The sequence below is a fragment of the Gallus gallus genome, chromosome 3, assembly GCF_016699485.2.
Source record: "Gallus gallus isolate bGalGal1 chromosome 3, bGalGal1.mat.broiler.GRCg7b, whole genome shotgun sequence".
In the NCBI taxonomy this organism is placed as follows: domain Eukaryota; kingdom Metazoa; phylum Chordata; class Aves; order Galliformes; family Phasianidae; genus Gallus; species Gallus gallus.
In genome coordinates this window covers 3,351,993-3,377,855 of record NC_052534.1, presented here as the reverse complement: position 1 = coordinate 3,377,855, position 25,863 = coordinate 3,351,993, and the positions used below count along the sequence as shown (strand labels likewise).

The 25,863-nt window shown below is 42.0% G+C and overlaps 1 protein-coding gene across 8 annotated transcripts in view; it reads left to right on the top strand.

Annotated features, from left to right (window-relative positions):
• The first annotated feature begins 7,204 nt into the window (after positions 1-7,204).
• The window catches only part of ANAPC1 (anaphase promoting complex subunit 1), a 33,890-nt gene continuing 15,231 nt past the window's right edge, over positions 7,205-25,863 (top strand). For 2 of the 8 annotated variants that reach the window (XM_419303.8, XM_040697752.2), the window contains exons 1-25: positions 7,205-7,573; positions 7,744-7,905; positions 8,065-8,116; positions 8,437-8,546; positions 8,934-9,016; positions 10,429-10,502; positions 10,751-10,899; positions 11,389-11,609; positions 12,224-12,433; positions 13,086-13,181; positions 13,522-13,612; positions 13,730-13,795; positions 14,543-14,680; positions 15,668-15,808; positions 16,254-16,314; positions 16,839-17,026; positions 17,815-17,889; positions 18,847-19,112; positions 20,402-20,493; positions 21,417-21,556; positions 23,150-23,228; positions 23,334-23,370; positions 23,464-23,534; positions 23,657-23,835; positions 25,279-25,505. In XM_419303.8, coding sequence (XP_419303.4) covers positions 7,361-7,573; positions 7,744-7,905; positions 8,065-8,116; positions 8,437-8,546; positions 8,934-9,016; positions 10,429-10,502; positions 10,751-10,899; positions 11,389-11,609; positions 12,224-12,433; positions 13,086-13,181; positions 13,522-13,612; positions 13,730-13,795; positions 14,543-14,680; positions 15,668-15,808; positions 16,254-16,314; positions 16,839-17,026; positions 17,815-17,889; positions 18,847-19,112; positions 20,402-20,493; positions 21,417-21,556; positions 23,150-23,228; positions 23,334-23,370; positions 23,464-23,534; positions 23,657-23,835; positions 25,279-25,505 — 3,221 coding nt within the window. In that variant the 5' untranslated portion in view covers positions 7,205-7,360. Of the gene's footprint in view, positions 7,574-7,743; positions 7,906-8,048; positions 8,117-8,436; positions 8,547-8,933; positions 9,017-10,428; positions 10,503-10,750; positions 10,900-11,388; positions 11,610-12,223; positions 12,434-13,085; positions 13,182-13,521; positions 13,613-13,729; positions 13,796-14,542; positions 14,681-15,667; positions 15,809-16,253; positions 16,315-16,838; positions 17,027-17,814; positions 17,890-18,846; positions 19,113-20,401; positions 20,494-21,416; positions 21,557-23,149; positions 23,229-23,333; positions 23,371-23,463; positions 23,535-23,656; positions 23,836-25,278; positions 25,506-25,863 lie in introns of those variants that run through there. The other 6 variants (XM_004940129.5, XM_004940128.5, XM_004940127.5 and 3 more) reach the window with 6 other exon arrangements.

The following is a 25,863-nucleotide window of genomic DNA, read 5'->3' as shown; positions in this document are numbered from 1 at the left end:
CTCTGGGCTTTGTGGGCTGCAGAGTGGAAAAAGCCTTTTGCATCAGGATGGCAGCATGTAGTTGACCCTGCTACCATGGGGCAAGGAACCAGGCTGCCCAAGGAGGTTGTGGATGTCCCATCCTTGGAGGCATTCAAGGCTAGGCTGGATGTGGCTCTGGGCAGCCTGGTCCGGTGGTTAACAACCCTTCACATATCAGGGGTGTTGGAACAACGTGAGCATTGTGGTCCCTTTCAACCCAGGCCATTCTGTGATTCTATGAGTCTATGATATTTAAGATAGAGGGGAAAAAAATGGAAAAAAAAAAAAAAAGAAGAAAAACCCCACAATGTGAATAGAGAAAGGGGATTTGAGTAGCTATTTATAATCCCTTAATTTGGGTCATTTTGCTATGGTGGCTGAGTTTCTGGTCAGAGCTGGTATACGTCAGTCTCCAACTCAACAGGGTTTGTCACAGTTCTTTTGGGCACAGCACAAGGTGAAGAAGAGGCTGGTGCATAGAGAGGGAGGAAAACATAGGGAGAGGAGAAACCAGAGGAACTCTCACCCCCAGGTAGCACCAGTAAAGCTCTGGAAGCAGCCAGATACTCACATTTCCAGTGCCCGATGTCATGGGTGGCAGCCAGCCCTGGGCAGGGGGTTGGAGTTAGGTGATCTTGAAGGTGATCCAACCCCAGCCATTCTGTGATTCTATCATTTTGTGCTTGGTACAGAGCCTGACCACTTTGTCTGCCCTCAGGTTGGTGACACACAGCTTCCAGCTCGCCCAGTCTACCACCATCTTCAGTCTCTTCCACAGCGCCGGTCTTCGGCATTCAGCACAGCAAACATAGCAAGTTCTCTCCTTTCCAAGGGAAGCCTGGCTATCAGGTCCTGACATCCCTATCCAGCTCCACACATGGATAAATTCATGCATCTACTTGTTCCTGAGAACTTGCTGTCAGCAATGGTTTCATTTCCTCCCTTGTCTTCTCAATGGGAAACTCAACATTGAGTTGCAAATGGGCTGCATATTACAGTCCCAAAGTACATGACTGGCCAGAGCCATAAGATATTGCCTGCTCCCACTGCCCAGTGGCCAGGCATCGTTCAGGATTTGGCAGGAAATATCTTCTAGCCTCCTCCCAAAAAATGATGTCAAGAGGACTGAAATGAGGCGATAATCTGTGGGGGACAGCCCTTAAGAGAGGGAAACAAAGGCTGTCTGTCTTGTCTGCCCAAGCACCAGCATCCCAAACCAGCCCAACCAGTTGTGCTTTCAGCTCTTCATGGCCCAGCACAGACCACACTGCAGGGAGCACCCACCTCTCCCAGACTAAAGGATGCAGAGTGAGTGAGTGCCCGTAGCACCACACAGGTAGCAGCACTTCCTGACTCACACTTTAATAGCTTTCCAGCACAAAGGTTGTCCTACCCACCCAACCTTCAGACCGTGACACTGAGGAATGGCTGGTGCCCGTGGAGCCCTACATATGCACATGCACACGTGCTGAGTCCTGTTTGGAAGCACGAAGATCTCTATCATCACAGATTTCTCCTGCCTTCAGAAGAAGTTCTAATCCCCTTCTGATAATATCAGCAGCTCTGCAGTATTCTCAGCTTTGTCTCAGCAGCTTCTCAGCACACATTCTTGGTGCCGCTGGAGCTGTGGTGCCAGGCTGGAGCCCAAAGTTGACCCCTCACATTATTTTCAGTTTTGCTTCAGAGCAGTGACATCGTTTCTTCGCAAGACTTTCTGGAGGCTTTGGAGTCAGCGCAATAGGCACGAAATACTTCATTTAGCAGAAATGGCACTGCAATCAGGCTGCGGGATCTTATCCGCTCCAATTTTTTCCCCTTTGCTATTTCTGTGTCCCCATTTTCATTTCCATTTTGTTAAATCTCTTTATTTCTGCTTTCTGTTTGTGTGTGTTTTTCTTCCCGTTGTAGAGTCTCCTGTTCTTTTAAATATCAGACTCCTCCAGGAACGTGTTGTTAGCTCCAGGCAGATAGATGGCTTTCCTGAGTTAAATGTTACATCCTGGCCACAGGATACAGCTCTCAAAAGATTTGCAGAGAAAAGTGTGTCCTTTGTGGTGCTACCAAAATACCTTTCTTCTTGGGCTGCATTCTTTGGACACATTGTACATGCTACGTCTCTCGCTTGGCCCATTCTGTCCCTTGGCTCAGCTGATTCCTGCTAGGCCAATTTCTCCTGTTCTGCAGATTATTTCACAAAAGCAGAACACCATCTCCCAAGGTTGGACACTGGCTAAAACTTCCTTACTTCTGAGCTCTGGACATTCTTTCTTGCCCACAAAATTGCTGCTTGCATTGCATCGTCTTGTACTCCCATTTGTCTTCATACAGATATTTGGCTCTTGGCTCTGCAGATCCAGGGCACTATTTCTTCTAGCTGCCCTTCGACCAGGAACTGCAATACATTTTGAAAGCACTCTGCAGCTTGGTGAACTCTTACTTCTCCTAATTCTGGCTTTCCCCAACAGGCTGCTTCTTATTTCTGAGAAAACAATAATGTCTTCAGTCATGACTTGAAGCAAGGATTCCCCAGACCACATTTGCAGACTCAATTTCAAACATGTTTTCAAAGGCTTCCACTGCTTCTCCCTCTTTTGAAGGAAAAGAAAGAAAAGGTGTTTTCTGATATGCTGCCTTGACAGGAATGGAGAAAGTATGCCTTTGCAGCAGTGGTGATATGGTGAGAGCTAGTAATTGTGATCTGCAGCCAGCAACACCCTGTTGTTTAGGTGAGCAATTATAAGGGTGAGAGGTGAAGAGAGGAACCCGCAGTGCAATGTCCAAATGGCTGACAATACCATGGGAGGAGCTGGCTCCCCGCAGACACATCCACGCGGTGCAGACGGTTGTGTGTGTGCTACAGCACCCACAAGATGGGCAGATGAACAGCACGGTGCTGACCTCATCAGCAAAGCTCGTCTTTGCAGGAATAAAAATAATCTCATTGTCCTGCCAGATTTTGACAGCTGAGCACATCTCAAAGCAGTATGTCTGCACGTTCTGCTGTGACACCACAACTAAGGGAGGACAGCAGACACTTGGGAGCCAAGCAGATGGTTACACATGGATGACACTTGATTCTAGAATGAAGAACATCAATGCATCACTCCTTTGTCAACATCTGTCCGTCTTCTCAGAATAGCCATTCTAATCGCCCGCCACCTAGTGTTGGTAGTCAGAAATGCAGCTGTGAGGGTTGCAGCACTCAGCCCTTGTGCGTATTGCAAGCCTGCAATGCTCCTTAGACAGACAAACCTCAGTGGATTAGAAACTTTACACGTGAGTGAGCTACACCTGAGCAAGCTTTAGCAAGCTGAGGCAAAAAGATGCTCAACAGTCAGTGCAGAAGTTAACATAGTAAATCAAAACCAGAGGAGCCTGGCCATAAGGGTGGTTTGCATCAGACGCCTCAACAACTTGGAGAGCAGTCCCTTGGCTGTTTTCCCAGGCCAAGGGAAATGGAAGAGCTGTGAAATACACTTACTAGGGGAAGGACTAAAAGCCCTATTGAGGTCAGAGAGGAAAACAGAAAAGCACTTGAAATAGTGTATATTGTGAGAAGCAAAAGCTAACTTAGGCAGCCACAAGCATGTAGGCTACCGGGATAATTATCCTTTGGGCTGGGACACAAACACCTCAGGCTTCAGCCCACTTGTGAATGCTGGGTGCTCACAGACTGTGACATCATCCTTCCCAGCCTAGGAACTGGATAAAATCATAGAGCATCTTGAGTTGGAAGGGACCCACAAGGATCAAGTCAAAATCTTGGCTCCACATAAGCTGAAAGATGGGTTTGTTACCCAGTATGCAGCGAGCCGATCTCACACACAGGCACAAGACACTTTGTTTATCACAGAGCTGCACAAATTTGGGTGCTAGGAGGTCTCCCACAAAGCTAGCATCCACAGGGATTTTCCATGATGTTTTTTATACATAATCTTATCACTTGATCACCATTCCAATGCAGCCTCCAGCTCTATGACTGGTTACCCAATCTGCGTATTACTACATGATGTCTTTGCTGAATCTGAAGGGTACCCATACAAAGACTCGTACAAAGATTAATTCCCACTTGACTCACAACAATTCCCCCCTTGGAAACATATCTAACAGTGCAGTCTAGATTAGTCTCATTTTCTCTGAGGTTTTGTTCACCGACATCCAGCAACACTTGTCTATACACTGCAATACAACATATAAACAGACAGAGGCTAAAATTACCAACAAGACACCTGTAAAAAACATGTGAAATATAGAATGAGTAAAATCAAAGTTACAAAAGCAAAGAGTAATATCCCCAGAGTACAACCTAGTCCTAAATAAGCACCCAGTCTATTCTGGGTGCAGTTTATGCATTTCTCTTGATCTTTGGCTTTAGGAAATTCTTCACTTCTCCACTTCTCACATGGACATGTTTTTGTCCTGGTGTAATGAATTCAGGACTCAATCCTTTACTTTTACTGCAGTATCTGTTGTTAGGAAGTATCAGATAAGATTCTTTTCACTTCTCAACCAGAGGTTTGGAGATACACTTGGTCCCATGGTTTGAAGGAATGTATGGGCACATCCAGGAGTTCCTAATTGCACATACCTGAGAAGGGAAGAAAAAGACTCTTGCCAAAGAAAAGACATATCCAGTAAGCATTTGATCACCAGCTACAACACATCTGATCACTTTTTGCTGCCAAATGTATAGTGTTATTGTTTTCTGTGTAAGATTTCAAAAGGACTAGCTCCTTCCATAACGCTGCGGGCTATTTGAACGCTCAGCAGTGCCAACTCATTTCAAGTGTGTTTCTTGACATAACTATTGAAATTGCCTTTTTAATATTTGATTCATTCTTTCTACCTGACCACTTGACTGTGGTCTTCACAGAGCATGTAAGCCCCACATAATTTGCAGGAACCTGGATACTCCTTGCATTATTTTTGCTATAAAATGAGCTCCTCTGATGAGAGTCCTTCTGAATATCAAACCTTGGAATTGTTTCTTACAGTAAAAAAAAATTGACTACTTCCCTTGCTCTCTTGGTTTGGCATGGGAATGCCTCAGGCCACCCAGAAAAGTTGTCAACCAATATCAATAAACATTTAAATCCATTACACCACTGTAATTCAGAAAAGTCAATTTGCCAACATTCCACAGGTACAAAACCTCTTTTTACCTCTCCCGGAGGGGCTCTCCTCTAGATTTTAGGATAACTTTTAAGGCAGGTCACATTTATCTGAACCATATTTTTGGCAACCAGTAACAATGTTGCTTCCTACCACATATGTTTGCACTGCTCCAATACAGTATCTAGTATATACACACTTGCAGATGAGTGCTCTTGCATGTTCTTTCCATTAATTCTTTCACTATTGGAGGGGTAAATACACAGTGTTCATCAGGTGTTACCTGCAATCCTCCAGTAGTATTAGTATAATTTAATAGCTCTCCTAACTTACCTTCTTTTCATATAAACAGGAGTCTTAATATTTATCTCCTTCCAAGGTTATAATTGCATATCCAGCTTTCTGCTCCCCTTTAACAACAAAGCTGATTCCATCACTGAATAGCGCCCAGTCAGGACTTTCCAGAGGGCTACCATTTAGATCTCAAATGCAAACACTTGGTATTTTCTAATGTCATGTCATCTTGCTCAAGCAGTATCATTCTGCTCGGGGGCAGATAGTGATGTCCCTTTTGTTCCAAAAGAGCTATGACAACCTGTGGTACATAAATGGCAACTCTCTGCCCTAGTAGTAAAGTAATTGTCAATTTCTTACCTTGCCATTGTTCCGATTCTTTAGCCAGTACATTACCAAACAGTGTAGGGCTGTTCTTGAATCCTTGGGGAAACACCATCCAACACTGCTGGGTCTTTGTCTCTGTTATTGGGCTTTCCCATGCAAAAGCAAACAATTTCTGGCTTTGCTCTTCCAAGGAAATGCAAAAGAAAGCATCTTTCATATCTAGAACGGTCAAGTAAACATTAGAATCAACTCTAGTTGTCAACAAAATGTTGGGGTTCCAAACTGCAGGATGCACATTGGCAACTACTTCACTAACAGCTCTCAAATCTTGCGCTAATTGATAATCTTGAGAACGTGGCTTTTTAACAGGGTTACATACAGGCTGGCATTCTTGTAACAGTCCTTACTTTAGGAAATCCTCAGTTACAGGTTTTAGCCCAATACAGGCCTCCAGCTTCTTAGGATATTCTTTTTGTCTTACCAGTTTAACTCCTGCCATAAATTCTACTTTTACTGGCTCAGCAGATTTGTCTTTCCTTGGCTTTTCGGTCTCCCTTACAAAAGGAACTACTGCATGAATTTCAGATGGAATTTCAGTTACTTGTTTTCCTTTGCTTTCTTCTCTCAAGCGTTCCTGTAACAAACAGACTGGTGTCTGTCAGGATTATCTTGTGGGATGTGTATCTAATCCTTGTTCTCATAAAGATTTGGATCCGAGCTCCCCATTTGTTCAACACATCCCATCCCATGAGAAGTAAAGGGCATTCTGGCGCACACAAAAACTCATTTGTTAAATTTCCAGTTTCACATCTAATCCTGTGGTCCCAACTACCGGCATACAATACCTAAAGGTCCTTTAAAATAATTTATATTTGGGTAACTAGTTCTGGTATCTACTAAATAGTTAATAGCTTCATTCCCCAGCCTTATTGGAACCCGTGGTCTGCTGTGGAACTTAACATGTTCATCCCTAGCCCCCAGCAATCAGGATCTTCTACTTTTATCATCAATACAGCTTCTGGATGCTGAACTGGAAGCATAGTTCTGTTGCTTGACTTACAGCAATAGCACCACACACAAAAATTAAACCCTATGTTCTATTACTGTAAATGTAGGCTATCATTCTTTTTATTTATATCTTTTTTTCTGTGAAATAGGACAAGAGGAAACGGCCTCAACTTGCAGCAGAGGAGATTTTGGGTGGGTATTAGGAAAAATTTCTGCACTGAAAGGTTTGTGAGGCATTGGAACAGCAAAGTATTACAGTATCCGTGGAGTTGCTCAGAAGACATATAGATGTGCTGCTGAGGGACACGGTTTAATGGCAAACTTGGCAGCGCTAGGAGGGAATCAACAGCTGCCCCCGCAGCGCCTCTCCTCACAGGACCTCTCTACACAGCACCTCCCGCCCGCCGCCATCCCTCCCGTCGGCCACCGCGCGGCGCGGAGCAGGGCGGGAACCGCGACATGGCCGCGCCCTCATAAAGCGCCGCCGCCGCCGGCGCCCGTGCGTTTGGTCCCCGTGTGCGGCGGTGCCCCGAGCGGAGCGGGGCCTGAGCTGCGCGCCGGCTGTGTGCCCCAGAAATAATGAGGATATCGGGCCCCCATGTCGGACCACTCTGAAGAGAGGGCGACGATGATTGCGGCCGGCGACCTGCAGGAGTTCATCCCCCGGGGCCGCGAGCACTGCCGCCGCCATCCCGGCGCGCACAACCTGCAGCCGCGGGAGCTGCAGCCCGCCTCCGAGCTCTGCTCGTCCGACGGGGCAGCCGGCCTGGTGGGCTCCCTCCGCGAGGTCACCATCCACGAGCGGCAGCGGGTAGGGCCGGGCCACAGCGGGGCGGTGGGGGGGAGCCTGTATGGGGGACACCATCAGGAAAGTATGGCAGAGGAAGCTGTCTGTCACTTCCTGAGCCCATTGGTCGCATCTCTTGTACCTTCCCCTTACAAAATCCCGTTTTTCTGTTCTTTTTCTCCTTTTTAATTAAGGAAAGCTGGCAGCTGAGGAAGGGCGTCAGTGATTTTGGTGAGGAAGTGGACTACGATGAAGAGCTGTATGTGGCCAGCAACATGGTCATCTGGAGCAAAGGGAGTAAGACTGAAGCATCAGCCGCCTATAAGGCGTTCAGCGTTGACAGCCCTGTGCTGCAGGTACGTGCTGACAGCACAGCGTGTTTGCTGGGCTCTCCGTGTGTGTTTGCAAACAGTGCCTTGAGGAGGGTGGGGGTATGCTGGGGAATGCAGAAAGATAGGTTTTGGTAGTAGCATCAACTTGTTCTTCAGACATAATTGTGCTGTGCTTGGTTTTAGGCCTTGTGGTGTGACTTCACTATTCAGCAGGAGAAATCTGACAAAGCTGATGGTAAGTTGTATGGCGGAGTTGTGGGGGCCTCTAGAGATCATCAGGTCTATGCCTGTGCTAAAGCAGCTGCCCTGCAGCAGGTCCCACAGGAATGCCCCCAGACAGGTCTTGAATATCTCCAGAGAAGGAGACTCCACTGCCTCTCTGGTATTGTTGTAATGCCAGCTAAGTACTTTGAGCTCAGCCCTCTTGGCATGAGAATTTTAGTCGCTGAGAGCTGTTGTTCTAAGGCTATCCCCTGCCCCTTCAAATATACATTCTCTTGTGCAGGGAATATCTAAGAAAAGAGATAATCTTACTATTCTTTCTTTGTTCTGCAGTTTCAGGTGGTAAAGAAATAGTACAGAAGTGCGTCTGCATATTGCAGAGCTCATGTGTAAATGTGCATAGCATAGATGGAAAGGATTACGTTGCTGCTTTACCCTTCCAAGTAAGTGCTTCACCTTGCTTTCCGTCAGTGGGCTTGTTGTCTGGTTGCTTGCTGTACTGTGGTGGGCAGGTGTGCATAAAGTGCTACTGTTGGTGACTGCTGGAATTATTCATTCTGGTGGGTGAACCTGCACCAGTGATGAAAGTGTGGCATTGATTATGGCATTGGTGCAATTCTGGAAGTAGTAACAGCCAGATTGTAAGATGTGGGAAAGTATGGGTATGCCAGGGTGGTAGTTTGAGAAGCTGTGCCCATCAGCACAACCCTTCTCTTAAGAAAAGGTTTAGGCAACTTGTTTTGCCACAGCATGATATACAATCATCAGAAAGTATGAATACAGTAAATGCTTTATCTTTGTTATGACTGTATCTCTAATTTTTTTAATAGGTTGCAAACATCTGGCCAACAAAATTTGGTTTGTTATTGGAGCGTAGTGGTTCTTCACATGAAGTACCTCCAAGTCCACCCAGGTGAGTGGCTTTTGATTGCTTTGCTGTAGACCGTTTACTGATTTCATACAGATGTGTGAAAATTGAAGAGCAATAATGAAAGAATGTGTGTTCATAACAGGGACAGCTGAAACTGGAATTCCTAGGAAGGGACTATTTACCAAGTCCTAATTTCCTCCAACATGATGTTGTCTTAACTGTGTGAGAGTGTTTGATCCTGGGAACAGGATATGGCAGATGGAGTGTTACTGACCTAATTTCATTGAGGTTTGTCCTGGAAGTTGTTTCCAGGCTGTGGTGGTGGTCATAGAGATTCACTGGAAAATTGTCATTGAGAAGTTTTCTCTCAGCTGTAATATGCTTTGAATCTCTGGAGTATCCTGCCCCATATTGGTAGACCTCATGCTTTGTGGCTGGGTATACAGATGAAAAGCAGGGTAAGGGGTTGGTTGGCGTGCTGATAAGTAGACTGAGTATACACTTCTGCTTTTCCTTGTTGTTTGTGTACATTCTGGGCGTTTGTGATTGTCTAGTCTTTATTAGGATTGAGATTAGAAACAGAGGCCTTGAAAATATTCAGGAAAAATCTGAAAAAATATATTTCCATGAGCTAGCTGCAGTGGGTATTCCATTTTAATTTTGGTACCAGGTTAAACATTAGCTCAGGCAAGTAGCCTCTTTAGTGTGTTGGTGTGCTGTGCTCTCATTGCCCTGTCCATAGGGATAGTGAAGTGTCGTCTTCCAGTGAAGGAGGGAGTTAGGCAGTGATTTGCTCCATTGGATCTGAACCCTTGGTCATCTCTCAGGTCTTCCAGCCTGCTATCCCGTTTTGCTTTTCATGGCTGGCCTTGGCTAGCATCTGTGCTGGACCCCTTTGGGATTACTATAGAATAAAATTGCATTGGTCCTGTATTTTCCTGCTCTGTTACTTCACAAAACTCACTGTTCACCCTACTCAACCTAGACTTCCATGAATATTTCCCCTTTTGCCGCTGCCACCAACAGATGGTTGGCACTATTGCTACTCTGTGATGGGTACAGATTAACTGATGTCTGGCTGCTAGTGTGGAACCTAAACTCTTCAGCTGAGTCTAGATTAAGAGCCTTCTTCCCTTCTTGCTCCTTGTAGCTGCCCCAGTGCTAGTTCTGTTCGTTTGGGTCACACAGAGTTTGTCATGTGGCCACCAGGTGGGGTCATTCTCAAGTGCTATGTGAAAAATGTAAAACCCTGTTTGATAGACCAGCTGACTCTACTTGGTTAATCAGAAGAGCTTCTGTTAATGGAATATGTCTTTAGTGTAAGGTTTCAGGCTCCAATTTGTTAAGGTCTGAGGAGTGTTTTGGGATTGCAGCATGTGCACCAACTGCAAGAGAGGGCAGTTAGGCTTATTAGCATTTGGTTTTTGAACATGCTTTGTTTGGTTTCTTTTTAGAGAACCTTTGCCTACTATGTTCAGCATGCTGCATCCCTTAGATGAGATAACACCTCTTGTCTGTAAGTCTGGAGGTAGGTTTAGGCCTTGACATCAAATGCTTAATGTATCACTCAAGCATTTTCTGTATTAAAATTGTGTAATAATGGCTCTTTTAAGAAGTCAGAAGCGACTTGTTTTGGCTGCTTTATGAACAGGGAAACTGGTCAGGATAAAAGTCCAGATTGCAGGGCAAAAAGGGTATGAAAAATTACTAATCCGTCTGATAACAGTACTGTAGAAATGGTATTTTCACCTTAACTTAGGTTAACTACTTCTTTAGCAGGTGTGTTTGGCTCTGCTAGAGTGCAGTATGTTGCTGATTACACCTTGAGGATTGTGTTTGTCAATGCTGAACCTTCCATTGTGATGACCTACGATACTGTACAGAGTTTACATACTGTCTGGGCTCTTCGTAGAGTAAAGCCAGAGGTACAAATTTATTACTATGTGTCACTATATGTTTTTTGTATGTGTTTAGGTGCCATTCTTGGGCGTGTCTGTTAGAAATGCCAGATTATTTGTGACTTATTCCATTAATAGGGTGACTATTGGAGGGAAAAAAAGTCATGCTTTTGTATATACAACAGTTGTGGAGATCACTCAATAAACAATGGCCACATAACATAATGCAATGAACAGCTTAAGCACTGTACCAGAAAGTTTGTACTCTGTTTAGGCTGTTGTCCTCCATGAGAAAAGTGACAAACAACTTTCTGCCCTGAGGATCACAGAAGTAGTGTTGGTGACTGGGAGGGAGGGCACTGTTGGAAGGAATAATTGCTTAGACTGATGTACCTTTATGCCTTACTGATGTAGATGCATAGTCCTAACATCTAACTGATGAAACAAGCTGTTTGAGCTTCTTAGCTGGTACTGCCCAGGTGTGATTAGTACACGGAGAAGTCTTTTCTTTCTCAGGAGCAGAACATGGTGCTGAAGTTCTCAGAGCAGCTGGGCACGCCGCAGAATGTGGCTGCTAGCAGCTCTTTGACTGCTCAACTCAGGAGCCTTTCAAAAGGAGACTCACCTATGGCCTCACCCTTCCAAAACTACTCGTCTATTCACAGCCAGAGTAGATCAGTGTCATCACCCAGCATGCAGTCCCGCTCACCGTCCATCTCCAACATGGCTGCTTTAAGGTAGGTGCTGAACATAATGTGTAGACCTGATACCAAACAAATATGAGCTACAGAATAGGCTATACATGTGGTGTTGCTGTCTTTCTCTGCCCTTACAAATCTGTCCACCTAAGCTGTACTATGCCTTCTCTCTTACAGCATTTGAAAGCACTCTTGGAATGCTTTTGTGAAATTTGTTTGCTATTGTATCCGTAGCATAGAGGGAATGATGGATGTGCAAGAGATAGAGGTTGTTCTGTTCTCATACATCCAGTCTGTAGTGGAGTTGGGGTCTGTCTCAAGGTCTTTTGAGTCTCAGGAGTGTTTTCAGTTAAAGAAAGCCATATTTAGAGGGAACAGGTTGGGACACATTTTTACAGACTGGACCATAGAACTTGAAACGTTAGTTTGCTTTTGAAATCTCACCTCTTGGATTTTGACAGATGACTGAACATAAAGTGGAGAATTGTTTTCATATGATGGGATGTGTCATGAAAGGAGGCTAATATTGTACTAGCTGCTGTTTCAGGGTGGTTTTCTCTTTTGTTTTTAGTGTATGACCATGCTGGTTTAATAGGGCTTCTTATCTGGTTTTATATGCTCACTTTTCAGTAATGTTTTGTTTCTGCTTGCAGCCGTTCTCATTCACCTGCCCTGGGAGTACATTCATTCTCAGGAGTACAGAGGTTCAACTCATCTAGCAATGTTCAGTCTCCAAGGAGGCACAGTATTACCCATTCTCCAGAGAGCACTTGCAGTGATTCTTTTCTTGTAACAGAAACAGAACCAATTGTTCCTGAGCTGTGTATAGATCATCTGTGGACAGAAGCTATCACAAAAATGAGGTAAGTGCATGTTGAATATGAGAGAAGTGTGGGATTGCCAGTGGGGTGAGAGAAAGAAAGTAAAACAACTGCTTATTTTAGTGTGAGCCTTCTGCAAATAGTGCTACATTAAGATAGGTGCATGAGCTTGCACTTCCCATTTTTTTTTTGAAATGATGCTTGCTAAGTGTCCAGCCCACTTGAAAAGAAAGCTGGGCACTTGGCATAGTTTTACCTGTTGTGTTACTCATAGCCCTCCACAGTGGGGAATGCTTTTGTGAGATCTCTCAAGCAAAGAAGATTCAAACACACCATCGCTGATTCTTTTTTCTTTTTTTTTTTGCATTTGTGCCCCTTTTTAAACTCTATCAGTGGGAATATTTCTTGCCCTGTTGTCATGAAAAGGGGCAAAACATAACTTAAAACCTAAGACTGAATGGGAAAGCAAAGCCAAATGTCATGTGCTCTGCACACCAAAAATTATGAATGTGAAGACTGGAGTGTTAGAAAATTAATTTATTTCGTAAGAAAGAAACTGAGACTGGCACATTCTTAGCAACTTGAGGCACTACTAACTGAAGTCTGGTATCCCTATGGTTTGTGGACATTGTTTTCTTTAATTAAAGTTTTTATAATAAACCAAACACTATGCTGCTCTTTGTGTCTTATTTAGAGAGAAGAATTCCCAGGCATCAAAAGTGTTTATTACCACTGACCTTTGTGGGCAGAAGTTCTTGTGCTTTTTAGTGGAATCCCAGCTCCAGCTGCGGTGAGCATTGCTAATTTGGGGACAGGTTTAAAGAAATAAAAAGGGAGGGGAGGGGGCATAGCACTCTAAAAATTTGTCTAGATCAAAGTTTTAACATGCTTATTCCTTCAGCAAGTAGAATCTGTTGTGATGTGAGGTGCCAGTGCCTCTTATGACTGGCTTTTAATTGGAGGAATAACAGTGAAATCATTAGCAGGGCAAAGCTAGCAAAGGAAGGAGGGAGGAACCAGGTATACCACAATAACTAACTGCACTGTGTAACACAACTTTTCTGTTTTTGTCTTTCTCTAACAGTGGATAGGACAATCCTTTTACATCTCCTGTTTTCTCAAATCTCTAGGTGTGTAAAGTTTCAAGAGAGCAATGACAAGTCACAGCTGATCTTTGGTTCTGTTACCAATATTCAGGCAAAGGATGCAGCTCCAGTGCAGGTATGTAACTTTTTATGGACTATTAGCTGCAAAGTATCTTCCTTTGTCACTTATGTCATCATTTGTCATCTTTTTAGTTAAATACAAGAAGCTGAATATGCTGTTTGATTCTTGCAGGGTGTTGATACGCTGCTGGTTCTGGAAGGCAGTGGAAATCTAGTGCTTTATTCTGGGATTGTTCGTGTAAGTAGCAGGCTTTTGTGTCCCAAAACAAGTGTTTGACTCTGGTTATAAGCTAAGCTGTGCGGAGGGTGCATCATACCTTACAAGGTATCATTTTAAACTACTGTAGGCTGCTTCTCACTTGGGAAGGTGCCTATGCTCTCCTAACGAGTGTAATTTATATACAGTGCTGGAAGGGTGGTTCTGAAGAGTGACTGGCACCTTGTGGTACAATTAAATTATCACTGGAGCTTATTTTCTGCAACAGTAAAGTGCCAAACTAATACAGTGCTTTCAAACAAACAAAATATTGAGGATATAGGAAGTAAGAATTTCATTCATTAAAATAATTTTTTTTAACTTTATACAGATGGGATGTGTTATTTCTATGTATGCAGAGACCTTGAACATTAGAATCTGTATGTGTGTTTATCTATGTGTGTGTATTGTATGTGTATTTTTTTGAAAGAAGTTACTCTGGAAGTGCAGGTTATCCTATGAAACACTGCTAAATTTTTAGCAGAAATAAACCAGTAGCAGTAATGTACAAGACTAACCATATATGGTGGTTTTCTTCAGTGTATGTTCTCCCAAAGGAAGGCATTAAATTAAGCAGTCTTCAGGCTTTAGTTCAAGTATATATCCACTTCTTCTTAAACTGTTCCTTCAACCTGTTAAAATATAAAACCATTTGTATATATAAGCAAGCTTGTGGAAGCACAAGCATGAAAACCAACTGTTTGCTTTCCTATATATTGTTCAAAAAAGGTGGGGAAAGTTTTCATTCCTGGACTGCCTGCTCCATCCCTGACAATGTCCAACCAAATGCCTCGGCCAAGCACTCCTTTGGATAGTGTCAGCACTCCATCCAAGACTTTGAATAAACATCTGGGGCCTCTAGAAGAGGTAAGCAGAAACAAAATCCTGCCTTGAAAAGGCTTTAGTTTGAATAGCTTTGGCATAATTGATCAAGTAACTGGATGCTTTTTTTGTAATGTAATCTGCTATTTGTCTAAATTGCGTACTCTTAGACTTATAGAAATGGTGATGGAAATGCTGCTTTATGCTGATATCTTCTATTTAGGAATGGTTGTTAGCTAAAAATGAAATCCTACATGAGAGCTTCTTCGTGAACATCTTTAGCATGTAAAAATGAAGCTTTCAAACACTACATCTGTTTCTTTATTACAAAGTAGCTGAAGGCAGATGCATGGATGGTCTTTAAAGAGGGGCTTCTAGTCCCTTCATTGCTTAGTAGTTCAGGATTAAGACTTGAGCATGGCTAGAGGAGATCGTGAATATTTTGCAAGAGAAAGCCTATTACTTTTAAACTTCATGTAGCTATTGTGAAGGACTTGTTACGGCTCTGCTTGTCTTATTTCTGTGGTTCATCAAGACCATTCTCTTTTCTTTCCACCCTAGTTTCCATGCACAGCCTTCTTCCCCACAACCTCCATCCATATTTTGTTTGGATGCATTGATACATCAGGTTAAGTGAAAATACAGTGAGGGCTGAGCTGGGTGTGTGATGCAAATCTCATAAACACATGCTGTAAACTGAAAACGGAGGTTTAAAAAACAGCTTATTTAGGGTTTAGCATTTGAAGTTGGGCATCTTTCATTTGAATGATCAGTTGATTTTTAACTTTTGAAGTGTCTTTGGGAGCTAAATCTTTTACTTTTCTCTTGTAAAGTCCCTCAATACAGTGTTTAAAGTATGTGTATTATGTCCTGCCTTATTTATAATTTTCATAGAACTTCTGAGACAGTTTTGAAAAGACATTAGCAGCTTTCAAAATACTTACTAGTACACTTAAAAATGGTCATTTTAACTGTCCTTTGCTCAGGTACTTGCTTTAACAATTCTAAGCAATCATTTTTACCACTTTGCAGAGTATGCTGTTGTCACCAGTTCCAGAGCTAAGGGATTCTTCTAAACTTCACGACTCAACTTACGTTGAGGACTGCACTTTTCAGCAGCATGGGACTTTCATTCATGCTCTAAGAGATCCTGTCCACAACAGAGTAACTTTAGTAGGTATTGTTCTGTAACTTGAGTCATGACTTTGTTAGCAAAGCAAAGTAAGGGTCAAACTTATTTTTCATAGAATCATAAAATGGCCTGGGTTGAAAAGGACCTCAAAGATCATCTAGTTGCAACCCCCTGTATAGTAAGACATTGCTGGCAGTTCCTGATCAGCAGTAAAGTGTTAAACATGCGTTGTGAACTCCACATTTTTCTATGTTGAATGTCCTAAAAGGCATAGAAGTTTAATGTTTCCTACAAGTGATTCAAGTCAAGATCCGTTTAAAGTATTCTACGGAGCTAGAATCTGAGGTTGCAAACTTTGAGTGCAGCAAATAGCTAAGAGTTTGGGATAGCTTGATACATAAATGAGTTCTGAGTTGATGGAAAAAGAACCCATCTCTACTTAGAAATGCATTTTGTAGTTCAACTCTTCCTTTTTTTTGTCTTCAGGAACTCAGCAGTAACACAATGGTTCGGATTACAATTCCTGAAATTGCCACTTCAGAGCTAGGTATGATTCAGAATCTCATGTGAAATACATTCCATGATTTTTGAGGGTTCCTTTTTTTTTTTTTAGGTAGTTTATACATAGCTTAGACTGTGTGAGCATTTGATATGATGTATTTTGAGGTTTATTGGCTTACTTTGTACAGCTGCTGCCATTGATTTAGGTGTGCTTTGCTACTTTGAGTGCTTCATCTAATGAACTCTTGAAACTTCTTTGTTCTTTAGGTCTTTTTATACTTTTCATGCTTGCTCAGGGCTGAGGTGTCAGTTCAGACACCGCTTGTTTTCATTAATGAGTAAAAAAACTCCCCTTCCTCCCCCTGCTTTGTGTGGTGAATTAGAGAGGTTGTGTTTAACCAAAACTGAAGGAACAAAAGGTTATGTGGTTGGCTTTTATTGAAAGAGTTTCTGGAGAGTTAAAAGTAGGTCCAACTACTGTAACTATTTGTAGCATTAATTGGATGAGTAGGATCAGAAATAATGGAAAACAGGCCTAACTTTGTTGGTTTTTTTTCTCTTTTGCAACAGTGAAAACATGTCTGCAAGGGGTCAAGGCTATCCTGCCCAAGGAGATAGCTGTACAGATGCTTGTCAAGTGGTACAATGCTTATAATGCCCCCGGAGGACCAAGTTATCGCTTGGAATGGAATTTATTTGTCACTTGTCTCATGAATATGATGGGTTATAACACAGAGAAACTGACCTGGACGCGTAATGTGAGCAAGTGCACATGTTTGTTTCCTTAGCTTATGTTAATACTACTGATAATTCTTCAAGGTTTGAAATGGTTAGAGAGGTGCTGAAGTAAAAAATAGATCATCTCTTGTCCTAAAAACAAGATCCCACTGAATTAATTCTGCATTTCTAAATTTCAGGTGTACATTCTTAGTCTGTGATGCATATATCTATAAGGTGCTTAACACCTGCAGCTCAGGTGAAAATAAATTAAAGAAAGATACTGGAGTATCTTACTCCAGTACTAACACTGATGGGTTAAAGATTTTACTCAAGTAGTCCAAATTAAGCCTTTTTTGATTAGAAGCACAAAACGCAGTTCAGATTCTAAAGAAGGTTTTCCCTGCAGTTTTCAAAGTACAGCACTTAAAGTTCCGTCTGTCAAACTGGACTTACTTGGAGTTTTCTGTAAGTGAACTTCCTGCTAGCAAGTACATTTGTGATACTCACAGGATGGGAGGAGTAGGGGGTGTCGGCATATGTATACTGATGAAATAAAAGCAATTAGTGTATGCCCACATTACTTGCATTAGCTCATACCCAGTATTTCCTCTGTCCTAGCCAATACCAGGTGTTAGGCAGGCAGACCTCAAGATTTGTGCAGCACATGCCAGCCTAATTAGCTGTGTGTAGAAAACATCTAATTGCAGTACCTATTTTATAATATAAGCAAAATATAAATATGTAAAGCAACATCATGTCGTATGGTTTGAATGCACATGTTAGGACTGGTGAATTACTTACGCAACCTTGGTCTTATTTCTTGCAGCTTAATGTTGGAGGATCACCCTCACCAGTGAGTGCACCAAAGAAAGCTAGGCCATCAGAAACAGGGTCAGATGAAGTAAGAAATGGTTCTCTTTGACAAATAAAAGCTGGGGGTGTGTTGATTTATTGTTGTTTTTTTTTAAAGACAATCCAGAAGAAACACCTCTGATTTGGGCTCACCAGGGATTGCAAGCCTGTGGGGGAAGGAAAGCTGTTTTGCATTGTGCTGTGTCTGTATCAAGTGACCTTTCTTGTCAGGGTCCCAGTTTCAGAGAAGTTAAATTTGGGAGTGAATTCAGTAAGAATTACAAAGCAACCCCAGGCAGCTTTCTGACAGTGCCAAATGTCTCCTAGATGCTTTATCCCCTTAAAATAAAGTTGGCTTATTCTCTCCTTCACTCAGCACCTTCAGCAAGTTAGGAGCATCAAATTACATCCTTCACTGAATGCAATGGTTCTTACTGAATTTAGCAATGTTCAAGATTGATTCACCAGGTTTTGCCTAGGAAAGAATAGGAAGGTTGTTTTTCTTTAATGTAGTCAAGCAGTAAAGTGGATAAGGCTTACTAGCATTCCACTGTAAGAGGCTTACAAGCTACAATGGTACAATCGTGCCATTAGGTTTTGCAGGTTGACAGCTCAGTGAACCCATGAGGTTTACAGGCTGCAGTCTGTATGAAACAGGTTAAGATCTAAATGCCCAATGTGCTGTGATGGAAGTAGAAAGAAGGCTGGGGCCACTGTGTGAATTGCAGTAAGGTGTCAGTGCAAAGAAGGCACTTCAAATCAGTTTTCTTCTCTTTGTTTTCTTAAATGTTAATGCTTTGATTCATTTTATGCATAACTGGAGCGAGGATGGGAAGATACAGCTTAACAATTGAATCTGTGCAATGTATCTTGCAAGGCTTATGTGGCACATTAACTGTATTTGTTTTGGTTTAGGGGAAGAACTCTCTGCAGTTGTACTCTGGAGTTCTCTTGCTGGAAGTATGTTCACTGTTTGTTGCCTCTTTCTCCTGTTTGCTTTGTCTAGGACTGGGAATATCTCTTGAGCTCTGATTACCACAGAAATTTTGAGTCTCATCCTCTATCCAGAGTCTTGGGATTGGACCCGCTGGAAGTTTTAGCTCCAAAGGATGACTTCTTACAGAGCCTTAGCCTGGATTACTCAACTCTCCTTTTCACCCATATTCCTGCTATTTTCTTTGTTCTTCACCTGGTCTATGAGGAGTTCAAACTGAACCTTCTGATGGGAGAAGAAAATAGATCACTTGTTGTTCTTCTGGTTCAGCTGGCCAGGTATGCCAAACTAACAGATGCTGTATGTTGTGTGGTGTCTCTTGATGTTTTTTTTTTTTATGGGGAGATCTGGGGATTACCCAAAGTGGAACAGACTTTCATGTTTTTGAAGGAAATGAATAAGTAACAGTTAAAGATATTTGTTGTAGGAAATACCTTGTATAGTTCTGACCACTTAGCAACATAAGCATGATTCACAAATCATAGTTCTTGGTAGATGGCTTTTGTTCCTGCAATACAAGAAAAGGGGGAGGAAGAAAGTGTACTCAACAGATTTTGTACATCAGAGTGTGGACAACCCTGCTGCAGGCAGAAGTAAAATCACCTTGTTGACTTACAGTGCTCAGTTGCTCATACCAGAGTCTTCTGCATTAAGTGATTTCTTGCTAGTGGTGGTAGGTTTTTATGGTTTTTTTTGTTTTACTTTGTTTTAAAACACAAACAGAATCTCATCTGAGTTCTGATTTCACATGACCTTACCATTTAGATCATAAGAAACATGAGCAGTACCTGCTTTTCTTGCTGTGTTGCCTCTCTGCAGCTAAATTCTGTGTACCCTGGACAGCTCAGATTTTGCCTGCTGCATTGACTAAGCAGACAAGATCTGTCAAATACTCATTTCTGTGGTGTTTTCACTGCAGCCAGTGACTGCATCTTCACGTCTTCCACATTCAGATTGCAGTTGCGTATGTATAGACACATGCATACAGTTATCTGTATAAACAAAAGACTCAGTAAAGCCTCTCCAAGTTTTGTTTGATATTTCTACCAAAATTTCTCTGTGGCTGTAGATTCTTCCCCTGGCACTGCAGCTGATTGACTGGAGTACTTTCCAGAAGTAACCTCTAGTCCCAGGAAGATTCTGTTATTCTGTTGTGCCAATGAAAAGCAACTCTGTGATGAAACACTGTATATCTGTTGGGGCTGGAAGCTGTTGTTTGCATTCATGTCTTGCAGACAAACGCAGCTTGTTATCTGGCTTGTAACATTTAGAAGTTTGGGGAAGTTGTAGTGACAGTTGTTATACTGTAAGTAGTGGTGGTGGAGGTGTGGCACAAAGTAGAACTACAGCTGAAGATAAGTGCATTGGGGGGAAATAAAGCATGCAGGTTACTTGCTTAGCAAAGGGGCAATGCCCATGAGCAGCCCTAGTGAAAGAAGTCAGAGCTTCACTCCTTGTACCTGGTGCATATTACAAACATTAAAAGTGAACAAAAATGTCAGAAATGGAGGAAGGCGTGGAGTTTGTTTTTTTGTTTTTCACTGTAGATTCGCATCTTTCATTCTAGGGACTTGAAACTTGAAGCTTATATAGATTACTACTACAGAGACTATCCAGCCCTTGTGAAAAGCTCTGGACAGACTTGCATAATTGATCAAGGTGAGTTTAAGGCTATGTGAAGCAAGTGTTCAGTGGTAGTGGTGTGCAAGTTCTGTCTTAATACTGAGCATGTTGATAGCTGGTCAGGACTTAACCCATGTGTAAAACTGTGCATGGGTTGCCTTGTTCCTTTGTCCTTAAAAGACTGCTAGAACCCTACCAGAAGGCAGCCACTGGTGCCTTCAGTGTGGTGCATCATGGGATGTTTCACAGCAAGGACCTGGGAGGAAGTGATTGTTTTATCTCAGCAAACTCCTAGCGCAGGCTGACTGAGAAATATTTGTGGAGAGCTATGGAAAAACCTGGTGTGCTTCTGCTGTGAAAAGTATCCATTGGTTGGTGTAAGTTCTCAGTTTATAGTCCTTATAAGGTATATAAGAGATATATAGATATATATATATATATATATATATATATCTTATAAATCAGAGCTCAATGCACAATCATGAAAGCTAAAATAAGGTCATTAATTGTTTGTGCATCTGTTTAATGTACTACCAAATGAAATTTGCTAGTTATACAAGACAAAATACTTTTTTTCTGGCACAAAAAGTATAATCTTGGTCAGGGTTTGCCACTCGTGTTTGTGGATAGGGAGGACAAATTGGTTATAGTTAGGCTGTTCTCTCACTTAGTGATTTGATGTTTAATGACAAGACTGTTCCCCTGGGGTTTTTGAAAATCAGTAATTACATACATTACTTTTCACGGTGGTCTGAGAGTTCCTTGAAAGACACAAAGGTGCTTCATTCTTCCATTACTGTCTACCTATAAACTTGCATCTGACAGAAGGCAGATGTGAACCATAATGCTTTGGAATACTGTGTTTCTGTATTTACACAGAAGTAGCAGAGGGCTTGTTTTGAGAACAGAGAACAACTTCTGTGCATGTCATGACTGTTCATACCATTAAATCCAAACAGGTTTCATGCATCATCCCGCATTTTTTTCTGCTGAGCCTCCGAGTATCTTTCAGTGGCTGAGTTCCTGTCTAAAGGGAGGAAGTGTACAGCCTTATCCTTACTTACCAGGAATCTGTGAAAGGAGCAAACTTGTAATACTGGTATGTAGGTTGGCAAAGAGAATGTGTTTTCCTCTGTCAGCATAGCAGCACTGTGGCCACAGTTTGCTCTAGCTGCTTAATTTCCTGTGAGTGAAGTGCCCTTAATGAGAAGTCAAATGATGAAAAGTTTTAGTTGTCATGTGTAAAGCAGTGGGAGCGTGCTGGAGCAGTACTGAGCCTGTAATGAATGACTGCTGAGGAGCATGTAGCTGTACTGTTTGAACATCTTAAGCATCTCGAAGTGTTTCTGCACTGTACTAAGCAGGACTCATTTGTCTGCATGAAATTCTCCTGTGACATAGTGGTGTCAGCTTCTTTCTGGGAGGGAGAAACAAATGTTTAGCAGAGGGAAATCTCCGCAAGTCCTATCTTCTGTTCTACCACAACTTGAATATTACTGAAGGATGTAGATGAATTTTAGCAGGTGAGAGGTGGTATTTGAGGCTGGGAAGAAGAGCATATGACTGCAGGGTAGATGGCCTATGCTTCGCTGCTCGTGTTTTTGGTTTTTTGTGGTTTGCAGTAGTGGCATGTGCAAAGTAATAATGTAACTCAGTTAACTGTATTTTGTGAGTGAGAATTTCCTGGCTTTTCTCTTGGGCATGTATCAACATAAATATTTAACTGCATGAGTAGGTATTAGTGCTGATGTTATCTTCTGGTCAGCCTTGTTGGCTTCTTCATAAAGTTTGTGGAGAAAAGCTGTCAGTACATGATTTGGAGCAGAGACGTTGAGATGAAGAGAAAACCAGAGCAGCGGGGCTCTGTTGTGACCCAGCTGTCCAAGAGTAGTTGTAGTGTCTTCCATTGGAACTGCCTGGAGTCAGCCTGTCGTCTCCTTCAAAGCATGGAAGGCTGAAGCAGCAGCACTGAAACTTGTTAAAGTGCTGATCCTTTCACTTAAAATTTACCCTACACTTAAGCTCTGAAGAACAGCAAAGCCTTTCATTCAGGCTGTCACTTGTCTGTCACCAACTGTCTGCCTGAACCGAACTTCTCTGTGCAGAAGTCAGAGCTGGCACGTTGGTGGTGCAGCTTGTCAGATATCTTTGGGAAAGTCTTGGCAGATCTTTGCTTGAATGTGATTTTGCCTGTGGCGTGCCAACTTGTGTGGTAGTATTCAGAAGGAAACAATGATAGATCACTATGACTTCTCTGGCTGGTGTGGATGCTTCTTCACTCAGGTACTTCACAAAGTACCCAATACTCAAGAAGGGCAGGAAACCAAACAAAATCTGTTGGTTGTAGAAAATGTTGTTTTCCAAGAGAAATTCAATGAAGCACGAGCAATATAGGAAAGATGATTAGAAACATGTTTTTCCGTTGTGGAAGTTTTTCTTTTTATCTTTGAAACAATCGTTAGAGAAAATTCAGTTGTTGCAAGGTTAATATTTCCAAACATGAGTGTAGAAACCTAAAATTTGAAAGCTTACTGGCTTCAGTTGTTTGAATCTACATTTACTTAACAATGTTTTCATAACAAATGCATCCTACTGTTTAAATTGCTAAAGTTCCCTTCTGCTTGTTTTGATAGGCAGAATAGTAATAGCTGCAAACAAAGTGACTCTGTATTATGGTCTCTTTCCTATCCAGAGTGTGGCTCTGTACATACTTGGTGATGAGAGCGCTGTATCTAATGAAGCTTCCCCTTATTTGTACAAAATTACATCAGGTAATGATGCTTTAATGCCATTGTGCTATCTCCTGGTGTCTTGTTAGTTATATGCTGTCCTTTTGCTTGGGAAACAAGGGGATAACATGGCTTTGTCTCTTCTAGGGCAACAAAAGCAACAAATAGAACAGGATGACAATCGGTATGTTTTTCAATATTACGTTAAATTTGCCTTCCTATGAAGCTTTTGATTAGGTTTTATTGGATTCTCCTTTATTTTCCATTATCTTTACAGATGCTGTTTCGGACACAGCACATCTATTTCCAGCCTCGCTGAGAAGCTAATTATTTGGTTGACTAATATTGGTATAAACAACTTTTATCTTTGTGTGAGATGGTTATGGTTGTAAATAAGTATCAGAATTGCATAGTATGAAAAGCATTATATCAAGTTTTGATTAAGGTTTTTTCATGCTCTCCAACTTAAGGTTTCACCTTAAGAGATCTGGAGACTCTCCCCTTTGGTGTGGCTCTTCCTATCAGAGATGCAATATATTACTGCCGAGAGCAGCCTGCCTCAGACTGGCCAGAAGCAGTTTGTGTCTTGATTGGACGTCAGGATCTGTCCAGACAGGCATGCGATGGCAACCTGCTGAAGAGTAAATCTGTGAGTATGGGTACAAATGGATTTTGTGATACTGAATGTTGGACACAGCACTCTGTGCAGAAGTTCTTCCACCATCTACTGATGCTCAGGGAGCGGAGGTTACTGGAGCATGGAAGGTGCAGAATTCAAGACTGAGGGCAATATGGGATTTATATGCGTATGGAAATTTCAGTATAAAAACCAGCATCTGGCCCAGGAAGAATACATACATAGCCGGGCAAATTCAGTAAAACAGGTTTTAAACTTCACCGAAGCTTAGTACTCAAAAGATTTGCCTACAGAGCAATTTGATTGTAAGTCTTCCTCTCCAAAATTTTTTGGTACTACCTTTTTGGTACTCTATCTAGAAACTGCCATCATAACAGTGACCCAGGGAGAAGGAAGTGGGAATAATGACTGTTTACATGGGTTGATAGTGATAGGACAAGGGGCAATGGTTTTAAACTGAGACAGGGGAGGTTTAGGTTAGCTATTAGGAGGACGTTTTTCACACAGAGGGTGGTGAAGCATTGGAACAGGTTGCCCAAGGAGGTTGTGGATGTCCCATCCCTGGAGGCATTCAAGACCAGGCTGGATGTGGCTCTGGGCAGCCTGGTCTTAGTTATTTTTATCCTGGAAAAAAAAACGGTTTAAAAAGAAAAAGTGTCTTGTTTTTCTTTTAAACATCATCTTTTGATGATGGGAATTAGTAGCATCTCAGAGTTGGAGCTCTCTGAAGTGTCTCTTGTTGAGGACACTGGCATCCAAAACTATATTAAAGCTGACTAATGGTTTGCATAAATAATAACAGAGAGACCCTGACTTTGTCAGAAGTCAGGAAAAGGGTCTTATATTCTCAAGTACATCTTGGTCAAGGTAATTTTAACTGTTTTAGCTTTGGAAGTGATGTTAAAATTACTTGGATTTGTTAACAGGGACATCTGATTACATTTCAGAGAAGTTAAATGTTCTTTTTAGTCATGTAGAACAAAAGTAAAACTATGTATTCAAATCTGATGTGGCACCATTAATTAAAAATGCATTTGATTTTCTGCTGGTTAACTTTTCCCAACTGTAACAGTGCTGAATTTTAAAATGATGATAAATCTGATTTTATCACTTTACAACAATGCCTCGAATATATGTTACCTTAAAAGGATAGTGATCTTCAAACACCAAATTGTTTGTCATTTCTCAGGAGGGCAGGGTGGAGTTTCCTGTTTCAAAACGGACGCTGGCTATATGGGTGGAGCAGTTATGTATTGAGATTTAGCGCATATTTATCAGAAGAAATTAGTTTTCATTCATCAGCTGTTAATCTGCTTGTACTCCTGGTGTCGTGTGCCTTAGGACAGCCTATGTTAGATCTAGTTTTGACCTAGTTTTTTCTAGTTTTAGATTTGATGCCTTCTGACAGTTAGCAACACTTGTGCACTGCTGGAAATGACTTCTTTTCTCTTGCAGTCTGTGGGCCCAGTGCTGTCCTCTGATAGTCCATCTGGAGCTGAATCGGAAGAGGATGAGGATGGCATGAACAACATGAATGATGAGGTCATGTCACTAATATGGAGCAAGGATTTGAGAGTGCAGGAAGTACGCAGGCTCCTCCAGAGTGCCCGTCCTGTACGTGTCAATGTAGTGCAGATGCCAGAGGCTAGTGACCATGATTTCATAGAAGAAAAAGAAAACCGGTAAAGAATTCTGTTTCTAGTAGGCTTTCACTTAAGCGAAAAATGGATATTATTGGCTTAAGTATGTCTAACCAAACAGTGTGGTGTATTTCTGTCTGAACACAACAATGAAGTAGACAGACCTGAATGAAGGGCACACAGAAGAGAGTTGTATTTGGTAATTCAAGTGCTGAAGTACAATATGCATCAAAGCAGTGATGTGTTGTATTGGACAGCTGTTGGGATTGGAGCAGCACATGGCAAAGTCCGTTAGTTTGAACCCCACATGGCATTTAGGGTTAGAAAATTATTAAATATAAGCAGGACATACTTTGTGGAGAACATGCATCTGTAGAGAATAAAGTATTGTCCATCTCCT